At 42.3% G+C, this 14,427-nt stretch overlaps 1 protein-coding gene across 2 annotated transcripts in view; it reads left to right on the top strand.

Moving 5' to 3' along the window:
• Positions 1-12,079, top strand: part of LOC306970236 (roundabout homolog 1-like) — a 124,289-nt gene extending 112,210 nt beyond the window's left edge. For both annotated transcript variants that reach the window (XM_079566114.1, XM_079566115.1), the window contains 15 exons: positions 1,745-1,866; positions 1,971-2,142; positions 2,499-2,696; positions 3,565-3,591; positions 4,713-4,752; positions 5,366-5,520; positions 5,604-5,951; positions 7,059-7,175; positions 7,262-7,391; positions 8,523-8,642; positions 9,356-9,738; positions 10,131-10,268; positions 10,344-10,565; positions 10,643-10,781; positions 11,009-12,079. In XM_079566114.1, coding sequence (XP_079422240.1) covers positions 1,745-1,866; positions 1,971-2,142; positions 2,499-2,696; positions 3,565-3,591; positions 4,713-4,752; positions 5,366-5,520; positions 5,604-5,951; positions 7,059-7,175; positions 7,262-7,391; positions 8,523-8,642; positions 9,356-9,738; positions 10,131-10,268; positions 10,344-10,565; positions 10,643-10,781; positions 11,009-11,015 — 2,318 coding nt within the window. In that variant the 3' untranslated portion in view covers positions 11,016-12,079. The remainder of the gene's footprint in view (positions 1-1,744; positions 1,867-1,970; positions 2,143-2,498; positions 2,697-3,564; positions 3,592-4,712; positions 4,753-5,365; positions 5,521-5,603; positions 5,952-7,058; positions 7,176-7,261; positions 7,392-8,522; positions 8,643-9,355; positions 9,739-10,130; positions 10,269-10,343; positions 10,566-10,642; positions 10,782-11,008) is intronic.
• The last annotated feature ends 2,348 nt before the right edge of the window (positions 12,080-14,427 follow it).

The raw sequence follows: 14,427 nt of genomic DNA, 5'->3' as shown, positions 1-14,427 counted from the left end.
TGTGTTTTGTGGATCTGGAGAAAGCGTTCGACCGCGTCCCTCGTGGTGCCCTGTGGGGGGTGCTCCGGGAGTATGGGGTCCGGGGCCCTCTGCTAAGGGCTGTCCGTTCCCTGTATGACCGCAGCAGGAGCTTGGTTCGCATTGCCGGCAGTAAGTCAGACCTGTTCCCGGTGCGTGTTGGTCTCCGCCAGGGCTGCCCTTTGTCACCGGTTCTGTTCATTACTTTTATGGACAGAATTTCTAGGCGCAGCCAGGGGCCGGAGGGTGTCCGGTTTGGGAGCCTCAGAGTCTCATCTCTGCTGTTTGCGGACGATGTTGTTCTGATGGCTTCAACGAACCAGGACCTTCAGCACGCACTGGGGCGGTTTGCAGCCGAGTGTGTAGCGGCCGGGATGAGGATCAGCACCTCCAAATCCGAGGCCATGGTTCTCCACCGGAAAAAGGTGGTTTCCCCTCTTCAGGTCGGTGGGGAGTCCTTGCCTCAAGTGGAGGAGTTCAAGTATCTCGGGGTCTTGTTCACGAGTGAGGGACGGATGGAGCGTGAGATCGATAGACGGATCGGTGCGGCGTCAGCAGTGATGCGGTCGCTGTATCGGTCTGTCGTGGTGAAGAGGGAGCTGAGTCGGAGGGCAAAGCTCTCGATTTACCGATCGATCTACGTTCCCACCCTCACCTATGGTCATGAGATTTGGGTCATGACCGAAAGGACAAGATCGCGAATACAAGCGGCCGAAATGAGTTTCCTTCGCAGGGTGGCTGGGCGCACCCTCCGAGATCGGGTGAGGAGCTCAGTTACCCGGGAGGAGCTTGGAGTAGAGTCGCTGCTCCTTCACGTCGAAAGGAGCCAGCTGAGGTGGCTCGGGCATCTGTTTCGGATGCCTCCTGGTCGCCTCCCGCGGGAGGTGTTCCAGGCATGTCCTAGTGGGACAAGGCCTCGTGGAAGGCCCAGGACACGGTGGTGGGACTATGTCTCCGAGCTGGCCTGGTGTCGCCTCGGGGTCCCCCCAGAACAGCTGGAGGAGGTGTGTGTGGATCGGGAAGTTTGGGCATCTCTGCTGAGACTGCTGCCCCCGCGACCCGGCCCCGGATAAAGCGGAAGAAAAAAATGGATGGATGGATGGTTTGAAACCTCTTACATGCAGCCTTGTTTCTCACAACTGCAGTGGTACCTTTTTGGGATAGCATTTATCCTTCTTATTCTGTAATCTCTCAATATACACAGTCACGCTGTTGTTCCATATCAAATTGTTGTTGTCTTCATCATAGTTTAAATTTAATCTACTTATCCATGACCTAATAGTCTTACAGTTTTAAGTTTTTATAGTTTATTTTTCATCTAAGTTACATTATTTGTTTTATGTTTTGTGTTTCATGTTGCATGATTGAACCACAAAGAAATCCTAGTTGTGAACCTATTCATGACAATGGCAATAAAACAATCCTGATTCTGATTGTTATTGTGAGATAACTATTAGCAAATTCCACAATATTAATATGTAATAATAATAATGTGACCAATGCCTCTTCCATCTGTGCACATTTTGTTTGCACAAGGCTAAATATAGCGATGTTATTAAGTATTTGTGTTTGATAGAGCTTCAGACTTACTGTACAGTCCTGACTCAGGAGTCTCTTTTGTTCACCTATATTGTTGTAGAACATTTAACGCGCACTGGCTAAACAATAGTAGCTTTGTCATAAGGGACAAGTCTCCGTGGTTAAAGTGTTATGCTCATTGTCTCAGCCCCGAGTCGAGCACCCCAGGGTGTTACTGTTGCAAAGACTGATGCCAATGGGACTGCCATCCTTGTTGCCTGGAAACCGCCCCCACAACAAGAAGAAGCCGGACTCATTCAAGAATACAAGGTACAAACAGACTCCTGTGTTTTGCAGTTATGCCTTTGTGTTCCTACTATTATAGCATGTTCCCCCAGGCCATGGTTGTCATCTTGCTCTCACTTGTTTGACAGATTTGGTGCTTGGGTAATGAGAGCCGCTATCATGTGAACCAGTCAGTGGATGGAGCAACTCACTCGGTGCTTATTTCAAGTTTGGCCCCTGGAATCCGTTACAGTGTGGAAGTAGCAGCAAGTAACGGCGCCGGCCCCGGAGCTAGAAGTGATGTTACTTTTTTTCAACTGGGTACGAACCTCCAAGAAAGTGCAATATTTCACAATAGCACAGTATTATTTTTTCATTTCCTGACGTTATTGCCTTTGTTTAGTGGCTAGAAGGTGTGACATTTCGGGCAAAAGTGAGATATATCAAACAACAGTTTACAAGCAATGAACAGCTCTCTCATCATTAAAATATAGATCTTTTTATACACTCACTCACACTGTCTTTTCTCTGTCATATTTATACAAGTAGATTCTAAGGGCTGAAATGGACAGAGACAATTTAAGAACCATTGTATTACCCCTATTTTTCCACAGTACTACGAGATCTTATTTTCATTTCCTCACATAATTGCTGTTGTCATCCCTCCGGTTGTTTAGACTCTGCAGGTCAGATGATGGATATCACTGAGGCCAGAGATACATTGTCTCAGATCTCTGATGTGGTGAGGCAACCGGCCTTTATCGCTGGCATTGGCGCCACCTGCTGGCTGATCCTGATGATTTTCAGCGTGTGGCTTTACCGGCATCGGAAGAAGAGAAGTGGCCTCAGCAGCACATATACCGGCATCAGGAAAGGTCTGTTTTTCCTGCTATTTCATGAAAGAAGATTGATCTGCACATTCAAAACAAAACAACAGTTCTGTCATACTAAATTCAGTAAGGATAGATATCTTTAAAGGTCACATGTGTTAAAGCCCTGCCATATTTCACCTGCAGAAACAGCAGATGACTTCTGAGTGATCTTAATGAATAGCCGATGATAGATAATAGTCAGGGCGCATCAAAAGGGTGAAAACTACTCGGCTTTAATCTTCCTTTGAGACACAGACTTCACACGCAAATGAGACACTTTGCATTTGGAAATAATCAGACGTTCAAAGGATGACCTTTAGCTGCTCATTTCCTCACAAGCTAAACATGTCTCTGTAGCAAGGGCTTGTCAACCTGCCATTAGCTTATCTGGGACACCATCACTGGTATTTTCTGCATGTCCCGAGGTTGTCTGTCACGCATATTAACCTTCACCTGCTCTGAGTGTCAGTGTCAGCCAAATGTTTGCTTTCATTTCACCTGTGGGTCGACCAGCAGCCATCAGTTACATACTGTACATGGTAAAGAAGTCAGTGGTACAGTTATTATCTCTCTTCTCAACACTGAGTAAATATTTTGGCTACTCCTCCCACCCTATGGATATAGTGTCGCACACAAATAATAACTACAGCTATTTCAAAACAGAAGCTTTAAATGTTTTTCATTTTAGGTCAGTGTATTCTATGCGTACATGTCATTTATTTAAGAATATATACCTTGCGCATAAATATACTTCTGTAAAATCCTCACCTGTTTTTGTATTCTGTACATACACATTTTTCATGTGCATGTGTTATTGTGCTCAATATGTACTTAATATTCATGAGACCTTTTCTGTGTTTCTTTCTTACAGTGCCATCTTTTACCTTTACACCTACAGGTATGTACTTTATAAAGCATAAGTAAAATGATATCTAATAATAATAATACCTTACACTTGTATTGCGCTTTACATGCCTGTATTAAGAAGTTTCTCAAAGCGCTACACTGCACTGTCAGCATTATTCATTCACACCATACTCGGTGGTGCTGTTGTAGCCACAGCTGCCCTGGGGTAGACTGATGGAAGCGAGGCTACCAGTCTGTGCCATCGGTCCCTCCGACCACCACTAACCATTCACTCACTCACTACATACACCCCAGGCTTCCAGCTGTGTCCCAAACGGTCTCCCATCCGTGTACCAGCCAGGCCCTTCCCTGCTTAGCTTCCAAGATCTGATGGGATCGGGCAGATCAAAGGCGGTTTGCCAGTGTAGGACTCTTGTTAAGACAAAAGCCTAAAATAAGTTATCTAAAATAATACATTTTAGGAACCAGGAACATGCCATGTACAGCAAATTACATAGATCAGATTATTTGTTCTGATCTGCTGCAACTCCACGTGACGCATCAACGCCTTTCTTACAGCATCTTGCAACAATATGTCAGGATGAAATTTATATTTTTGAACTTTATATTAGTCAATATTTTTTCATTTTCATTCTTTTTGGTCAATATTTTAATTCATCTCAAGCAGTTGTTGAAAAAGTGACTACTAGCACTAATACACAATACAGCCAGTATTCGCGTCGCATACTTTATGATATTAGACCATAACAATTTGTTTATTGTGACAGGTATCCAAAAGCTGTGTTTTTCCTTTGAGTGTCTGTGGTGCCCTGAGGGCTCATGTTAACTAGGTTATACTGATTGTGCTTTTACTCTCGATAAATATAGTAAATGCTAAACTCCTTTTGTCTTAGAATGATGCTCCTTGTGGTAAAACAACAGTTTTCTCCTCCTAATTATATTGTGCTGCTTTTGGAAAATGCATTGACAATTATTTGTGTTGTCATATTTTACATTAAAGCTTTAGCTCTCATCTTTTAAAATAGATGGGAATATGCAGTGTCTAGACTTTGATATGAGTTTTCTTCTCTCCGTGTGCGTCTGCGCCCTGGGCTGTTCCCTCGTTTTGACAGCTCATCAAGATTTCATGCTTTTTCTGCTTCTCTTTTGCAGTTGCCTATCAAAGGGGAGAGTCTGTGTGCAGCGCTGGCAGGTAAGAGATATTTTTGTCTCTTTGTGTTCTCTGGTTCATGCACTGCACTTGCACAATCCATCCACTAGGGGGAAGTGTCTCACCACTGTAAATTTTAACCACCTGGGTTTGATTTCTCTTTCTTCTCTACTGTGCTTAATCCTACCTCTACTCCTACTTCTTCTTCTGCCACTATTACTACTTCTACTACTACTACTGCTACATTGACCCCTGTTAATACTACATTTGGAGGGTAATTTATCAAGACAAGTGCAAGTTGGAAAATAACATTGCTTTTTGTGGGAATGAGGCATCGAATTTGCCATTTGAAATTAGTGCTAGGGGCCCAAACCTGATATGTAAAAGAGAGAATGCTCTTTAGTACATGCATCTTGTTTTGCACATGAGCAAACACTTGGTAAATGACCCCCTTAGTATGGCCAAGTTTTGTTGTAGAAAATTGTATTTACTGATGTAATGACTACTTCCTCCCATACTTCTACTGTATTAGATTTACAAGTGGGGAAAAACAAACAAACATATTCCTCAAATAATTATTCAAGCAAAATGAAATGTTTTTGAATATTTTGAAAACCGCATTTGACTGACAGCTTTGCTCTCTTCCTTGTACCAGGCCTGGCCTCCTCGGCATGGGAGAGCCCCTCAACCATCTGTGGCTGCCTGAAAACTGGCCAAATGCCTGTGCCAATCACAAAGACTGTAGCATCAACTGCTGCAACAACGGCAACGGCACCAGTGACAGCAACATGACAACCTACAGCCGGCCAGGTCCGTGCGCACAATGAATAACATCCCGCTGAATGAACAGTGCATGCCTCCTGTGAATTAACACTATTCTCTTTGTCTGACAGCCGACTGCATTGCGAACTACGGCAACCACCCAGACGCCAAGCAGCTCGGCTCGGAGATGCCCATTTACAGCGATGTCAATTTGGCCAACAAATTGAATGACATAAAAGCATTTAGCAATTCAAGTTTGTGCTTTGCAAGTCCGACGGGATCTGCCACATACGAGCCAATTCCCTACGCAACCACCCAGCTCATCCAGTCTAATATTAAGAACAAAGCAGCCATGGGGGGCGCCATAGGAGAAGCAGTGGATATACCATGCTGGAAACCTCCGAACCCTCCTCCTATTCCCAAAGAGATTGCAGCACAGATGCAGTACAACATCATGGAGCAGAATATGTTCAATAAAGGTGAAGATAGCACACCATTAATATCGCAGCACAACGCCTTTTCACATAATACATATTTGAACACTTCAGAACCCTTAAAAAGATGCTTTATTGTTTGTGTCACACCTTCTAATTGGTTGTGCACATGCAGCATCTTTGGGTAATGATACCTAAAGATACTGCAGTGTTTGGAGACTAGAATAAAACAAAATTCTCAGAGGAAAAAAGCCATCCTCTGTGCTGGGTTGTTTTAGCATTCATCGAAGAGGTTCTTGCAAATCAGCCGCAACATAGTTCAGCCCCAAGTTCGGAGTAGTGCTTGTCAGGCTTATAGAGTGCTAAATAAATCCCAACCATTATTGGCAATAGTTTATTTAGCGCTTAATTATGTTTCATTTTGTCAAAGTAACTTAAGTATACAGGTTATTAATGGGGATTTTAAGTTTCCTGGTTTTGTCTGGTTCATGTAAACACAGAATCCTGGTTTCAGTTTAGATAAGCCAAAATCCAGGCTATTAGAAACCAGGATTTTCTCACTGGGATATTTCCACAGTTTCCAGGATACTGTACCATGTAAACACAGTATCCTGGTTTTTCACCATTGCTGACGTACAGAGCATGTCTGAACTTTTGAAACAGATATGGCAGGAGCAAAACCTTAAACAAACAACTACTTTTTTGCTCTGTGGTTCCGGTGGAAGTCAGCACGGCTCTTGAATCAAACACATTTTTATTCTATTTTTTTTAAATTCTCACGTCTGTCTCTGAAGCTGGGAAAGAACTCAACTGTATTAAGTGCTTCTTTGTATAGATCTTGTCCCTGTGCTATAGAAATGTAAAAAAAAAAAAACATGCGTTAGCAACATTGCTAAAGTATTTAGCTCCTTGCCATATTCGTCATTAGCTCCGCCCCTCTGTGGAGCCTAAATATCCAGGATACTGTAGTTGCTCATGTAAACAGGGATGTCAGAGTGTCCTGGTTTCTCAGACACATGTAAACATCTTTTCCAGAATACTGTCATAACCAGCATATGCCAAATAACCAGGTTACACTCAGTATAGAAGAAGATCTTTATTTATATAGCGACTTTCACAGACATAGTATAACATGTCATTTTTGTTTTACAGAACATCATCAAGGAGGTGAAATGATCCACCCCAAAACCATACCGTACAACCAAAGCTTGGACCACAGCACTGTGGGCTCCCACCACAGCTCCGACAGAGGCAGCAGTGGCACTTCAGGTAATGCACAAAGAGAGTGAAGACATTTTTCATATCAAACCCACACGCCTGCCTCACTTTACCTCCCTGTTGTTTTCCCCTTGCAGGCAGTCAAAATCAAAAGAAGGCAGCGCGTGTTCAGAAGATACCAAAACATAATGCAGTGAGCTGGGGAGAAGCAGCCTCCCCTCCCAATGCATGGGACTGTGATGACTACAGTCTGCCCCTAGAAAACAGGTAAGGAGAAAAGTATTGTGCAAATGAGGTTTGGGACTTTACTATTCCACATACTGCATACATCACTTCGCTACCTTTCTCCTTTTGGTGAAGCCAATAGTACAAAAAAAGGGAACATAAGCACACATTTATTGTAGTTGTGAAGTAATAATAGTTTGGTGCCAAGGTAATGGGTATTCAGTCAATTACTCACTATCTTTGTAATGAGTCTGGATATCCTCTCCAGTTCAGATCAACAGACAAATGTTAATATCTACTTAACACCATCTAAACCTTCCACAATTTTGGCTTCTTTTGATCTTTTTTTTGTTTTTTTGTTCTGTCCACACAATGGCATCCCGCTAAGTGACAAAACAGTTTTCTCAATAACATCAAACGTGCGGCATAATTGATATCACGTGTGAACACCTGCAACCAAAACAAAGCCACATCTTTTCTTAGACAAGCTTTGACAGCAGCAGCACTATGTAGAGCTTGTCTGAATAACAGAATGATAATTTAAGAATACAATTGTGAATTTGGATCCTCATTATGTGGATGCCTTGAGGTCAAGCCTGGAACAGTGCTGGGAAGTGATTACCTTGTGCCACTGTACGTCATTATGCAAAAGTGAAGCCAAAAGATCACACTATGGGAGCAGCCATGTTGCTCTAGGCACGGTTTAATAGTACGGCATATGAAATGACATTTAGCCAATTCTAAAAAGGCTGCGATTGGTTACATTTCTTATTGTCCAACCAAGCACTAAACGTACTGTTGAAGGCTGAAACTGTATGTCCATTTCAGTCTTTTTTATTATGGAAGACACACACTACTTAGACCACTGATTACCCAGCACCAACAAAACCAAATATTGTTATCAAAATGTGCTGGAAAATGTCAGCTAACGCAGCATTGGATGCTATACCATTAATCCTACATCTCACTTTGACATACAGCTAATACAGTGTTACCAGTATGCATCAATAACACCGACAGAGGTGGCACCCATTTGTTTTCTTGACATTTCCTTGTGATTGAAATTTTGTATGTTTTGAGACATAGCTCTAAATTTCATATATTTCCTGTGGGTTTGACTGATGTGGTGCTGCTAGCTACATTGATTCCTGAAAGTTTGACCTTTTCTTTTAGTTACAACCCTGAGGACAGAGCAGAGAGCTGCCCCACTCCTCCGGTCAGGGGCCCGGCCTCTTCTCACTCTGAAGGATCACTACCAATCACCTCTCTGCACAATGGAAATGAACAGCGGAGGTAACTAGTGTTGTGCTCGCGCTGAATGTCATATTTGCATGAAACACTTTTTAAATGAGTGATCCACTGACCAAGCGAGGTCGGAATTGAGAATGTGTTCTAAACAAAGACTAAACCAGTTCTGAATCTAGGACTAGGATGAAATCTAGGACTGTGTTCTGTAACTGTGTTCTATAAATAAGGATACACCAAGTTTAAACCATGTCTGGAAAAAAAAGCATTTATTCCAAACACAAAGCATAGTCTTACATCAAAGACCAGAGACCAGACACGCCAGAAGGCTTTGTATGAAATAGAATAGAAATGGCATTAATTAATGTATTGTATAATGAGTAATGTAATACTAATATATACATTCAACTCTTTTGGCATATTTGAGCTTTACTTCAAGACATATAACATGATAGCCCCAACATTTCTGTCTATTCGTGAGCTGAGTGAACCAGTTATAGAGCAAATACTTATTACAGTAAAGATGGCTTTTGATACTGAGATACCTGATGCTCAGGACTGACTACATTTCTGTGCCCAAACGTCTGTTGAACTGCTCGCACCACCTACCAATCACTGTCCCTTTTCAGTCAAAATCTGTGGGCCAGACCACTGGGTTGCCTACAGATTATAGAGCTATCACTAAACCTAAGATGAAAAAGCGGGTTAATCCACTTAGTTGACTCAGTTGAAATATAGTGTAACCTCTTTCTGTCTTTTAGCCTTGACACTGATGGCCAGGAAGAGGATGAAGAGGAGTTAGAAGAAGAAGAGGAGGAAGAAGAAACAGAGCCCACTGTTTACAGCCCTCACCACGGTCAACAGCACCTTAAGGCTCAGAGAATCCACTCCTCTCCACTCAAACTGCTGCACCCAGGATTGGAGCAGACCCCAGCCTCCAGCACCGGAGACCTGGACCGGTCAGTGACTGGCTCCATGGTCAACAGCTGGGGCTCAGCCTCTGAGGACAACATCTCCTCGGGCCGCTCCAGCATCGTCAGCACGTCCGAGGGATCATTCTTCACAGATGGGGATTTCAGCCAGCCACTGCCTTCTAACAGAGACTTGGTGGGGCTACGAATGTGCAGATATACAGAGGACACAGGTGAGCAATGCAGAGGATAAAGTTCAATATTATGCATTCACAAATCACAACATAATCAGGTGCAAACTTTCAAAGACCACAGATTTACTGTATTACGCATGACCAGGCACACTATATACTGTGTACTCATACTAGTCACTTAGTGTCTCTTGGTGACTGTTGGATTAATAAAAATAAGACATTTAGTTCATCTTTGGTCAAAATCTGGAGATAAAACCAATCAGTTCACATTGAATATTTTAGCCACTTAAATTGCAATCAATTCTGCATGCTCAGAAGTGTTTTGATTTAGTATTATTCATGATAATGTTAGTTTAATTACAGGACACTAATTGTAATGCAATGCAGAGTCAGACTGTGAGCACGGTTGTGACTGCTCCTTGTGATTCCAGGGCGGAGACAGCAGCGGCCCAGCAGCCCCCTGTCCACCGACAGCAACATGAGTCCTGCAGTTACACACAAGAGGCCCCGCAGACACAAACACAACCAGTCTGTTCCTGGCTGCCATCCCAAAGACGTCTTCAGTGACGGTACATTATCACTGCACCTTATCTCTCCACTGAACTTGTTTTGCTTTGGACACTAACCCTCTGGCCACTCCCCAGACACATGCATGCCTCTCTCCTTCACCAGCCCAATGTCCCACGGAGACTACAGGGTGAGGGGGGCCACGCTGCCCCGGATGGGCTCTGGAGAGGCGCGGGGTCGACGGGGCAGTGCAGGAACACAGAAGATCAGAGAGGGTGTCTTTGAGCAGAATGAGGGAGAGGAAAAGCACAAAACTACAACAGGAGCTAAAGGAAGCAGCAAAAACCGACAGCACTCAGGTAACAATCACGACAGTCTTTTTGAATTATGTTTCTCATAGTAGTATTTATTTATTTATTTAATCTGTGGTTTACAGAATTTGGGGATGTTCCTCTATACAGTCGCCCCACGTTCCCATCAGGTCAGACACACAGGGAGTCTGACACTAAGAAATCATCCACTTTTATAAATGGAGAATCACGGACCAAACATGGAGGGGATATGGCTGCTGGAAGGTAATAACTTGCATTGACTTGAATAGAAGATGGACAATGTCAGTATAGCCTCGGTACAGACTTCTCACATTACAACTTCGAAGTTTGTTGATTCCTCCAGAACTGACTTTCCAAAAAAATCAGGTCTAAGGTTTCACCCATGATAAAACATAATCAAGATCAAGTGTAAAATTCAAACATGCATATCGATCAGTATGTCAAACACTTATGTTACCTTTTTTTTTCAGTTCCTGAAAAGGTGAGAAGAAAAAGAAGAGGATAAACAAAAATATGTCGTTTGCTTCAGATGCAGGACATTTATGGCACAGAAAAAAAGAGGACTATAAAGAAACTGCACAAGCCCTGGCTTTCTTTTCATTTGTCATTAGGTGTTGGAAAAAAGAACGTTATCTGTGGACTTGGATTTGATGCACATTTTATTGTTATCTGTTTTGATGCACATGACTGCCGAAGTGAGCTGAATGCACTGTGGTTGTAAGTCCCACTCAAGTTGTCATGACGACTGCCGGATGCAGACGTGTGCTCTTTGCTTGTCAGTTGTCTCGTTCTTTTACTGTAAGTGATATTCAGCCATTACCAGCCATCTTGTAAATTGTTTACTGCCACAGAAGTGCTTCAAAAATCAAATTTTATATAAGTGTTAATGTTTTATAAAGTGATGTACATCTTGTCTTCTAATTATTTGTCCTACTTGGGTTATAAAAGCACAATCACTTAATTTTATTCTATGTTGTTGTATGAACTTTGCTCTGGAGAAAATCCGTCTTTGAGTAAATCATTTTATCTCTTCCCTTGCGGCTGATAAAGTGATTGTTGTATGTTTGATCAAGTACATCTGAGCTGCTTTCATTCAGATTGGAAATATCTATTGTGTGTAATGATGAGAGAATTGCATGCGGATTCACCTGTAGAAGGTTTTTACTAGATTTGGACTACTTTGTCCTCCATTTGGGAAGATGGATTGTCCGGGCATGGACTGGTTCCATTTATTCTTTTTCTCTGATGAGTCCATTTCATTAAGCCCAATGTGTTCTTGACCTTGGCTGTAACTTTATAGAGTAGGGCGGGACAATAAAAACCAAAGCCTTCCAGTTACAAGCTTTGAATTTTAATACCCAACAATGCAAGCATAGCCTACAATACAAATGTTTTTAATCAGACAGTGTTCAGCGTGAAGCACTCTCAAAAGAGTTCAAATCGGACCTAAACCTATATATTTATTTCATGTTGATCCTATTGTCCAGCCCTATTCTTCGGGCTATTTATTAGGCAGATACTATGTCACCTTAACTTCTCTGTTTAAATAAATACTGCTGTTCCTAAAATAATGAATGTGTCGTTCTGGTGTTTCACAGATCTGTACTTTCCGAAATATTGTGCCTTCTCCTTGTGCGTGTATTGAAGCAGACTCCAGCTATATTTTTTGCTGAACATTGGTCCCATAAGAAAACCTCCAATCAGCCGCTGTAAGGAGAAGTGTGTATGACGAGGAAAACAGGAGAAAAGAAAACTGGGAGACATGCTGTTTAATTAACCTCACTTATGAACCTTCATCAGCGGAGCAGCTGTGCACCAAGAAAAGGGAAAGAATGCTCTCAAGGCTGCCACAGATGTCTCCACTGTCTGTGTGTCTGTATGCCTATGAGCCAGGTGACTATCCCCAGGTCCACACGGGAACACTGCAGCAAATCACTACAAAGACGGTTGCTTTGCATTCCTTTTCTATTCGGAAAGTTTGAGCTCCACCGACGGAGCTGCAAAGAAACTGAAGTATTTAACCTGTCGTTGGTGCTGAAGGATTGGGATAGTCTGGGGAAGAACATTGTGACCTTTCTTTGATTTAATTCACGGGAACTGTTTTCTGTGATTAAACCTGAAAATCTATATTTTAGATTTGGCTACACGTAAATTGGACTTAATTATGTCTACATTAAGACATCATTATACCCACAGACAGTGGTTGTAGCTCATGTCTATGGTCTAAACCAGAAAAACACTAAACTTAAATGCCATACTAAAGCATTAATGTAATGATCTTTTCCTAAAATGAATAAAGTCTAGCTGACAATCCTGAGTACGTCTGAAGAAATCTAAGCACCACCACCCCTTGAGAACCTCTGGTCTAGACCTAAGTCTAGACTTGTAATTCTTGACCCAACTTGTTAGCTACTGAAATAACATAAACTAATAGCTTAATTTCCATAAAATAATGCCTGTCTGTCTGGTTGTATAGGGAAGTTGGGATTGCAGATGTATCTACTTGTAAAATAGGGGCTAAGGAAGGAAAAAAATATATCCAATACTTACTAGGTTATCTTCAAGTGGGTTTAAAGTTGATGAAGGGATTACTTTGAGGACTATCTTTTTCTTTCTTTCTTTTTAAATAAAATTACATAAAAAATATGTTTCTCTAATCTCTGTTTATATTCCCAACTCTTCTATTACTTCAAATCACCTGAAACTTTCCCACTTGATAAGAATCTGGGACTCTATTTTCGGACCTGTCTTCAGCCGATGATTCTTTACGTCGGAGATACAACAAAAGTGCTTTGTTTGTCATTTGATTTTGTTGCCAGAGGCCAGATGCATTTTTCACAAGTGCAGACATTTCACAGCGTTTTGAGAGAGATTGAGTCATTTCAGAGCTTTGTCCATGGCCCGCAGGTGAGCAGCATCAGAGAGGTGGGCTGTTCTGGTGAACAAAGGCTGACCTGGATTTGAGGCGTGCTGCTGTCAACACACAAAGCCTGGGCTGTCTGCTGCGGCCAATTATCACTTCAGGCCTGAGTGACGAGAGCGGCCCACAGAATGACGGATGAATCATTTTTACTGCTAAAGTAAAGTCCAATCAATAGCAACTTTCGGTAATTTCTCAGTAAACTCTGAATAGTATATTGTATAGTAGTTTCATAGGACAAGATCAGGGATACCAGCGGCCAAAATGGGTTTCCTTTGCAGGATGGCTGGGCGCACCCTTCTAGATAGGGTGAGGAGCTCGGTTACCCGGGAGTGTGTGTGTTACCCGGTGTAAATGGGTGACTGGTTCCTTGCTGTAAAGCGCTTTGGGCCTGATAAAGGTAGAAAAGTGCTATATAAGTTCAGTCCATTTACCATTTTGTCCCTGAGCTGGCCTGGTGTCACCTCGGGGCCCCCCTAGAACAGCTGGAAGAGGTGTGCTTGGATCGGGAAGTCTGGGCATCTCTGCTCAGACTTCACAAGACTCCACAAGCCGGCCCCGGATAAAGCGGAAGAAAATGGATGGATGGAGTTTCATTTTTAATTATTATAAATAGAAGTAATTTCATTGTGACATAAGTATTCAGATCCTATACAACAATTGCAAACCATATCCGTTGCTCTCAATCTGCAATCTCAAAAGTTTGTTTGTAGTAGATATTAATTGCCTATAACACAGAAAGGTACTGTATACGCCTGAGTGTAAGTTTTTTTTTATAACGCAACCGGACTTATGTTTTTCTCTCAGTCTTCAGAGTATATAGGCATATACTGGTAGACATTATGCAACATGTAAGAATTCCATAGATTGGACTTACTTATTCATATTGCCTAAATGTTTGGCTTTATCTTATAAGTTCTGTTCAAAAAGCATGAAAGGCCTTCAACCCACTCACTCTATTTTATGTTT

Source organism: Gobius niger (assembly GCF_951799975.1).
Source record: "Gobius niger genome assembly, chromosome: 11".
Classification (NCBI taxonomy): domain Eukaryota; kingdom Metazoa; phylum Chordata; class Actinopteri; order Gobiiformes; family Gobiidae; genus Gobius; species Gobius niger.
Note: the sequence above shows the minus strand (reverse complement) of the source record. Positions and strands in the feature narration are given on the sequence as shown.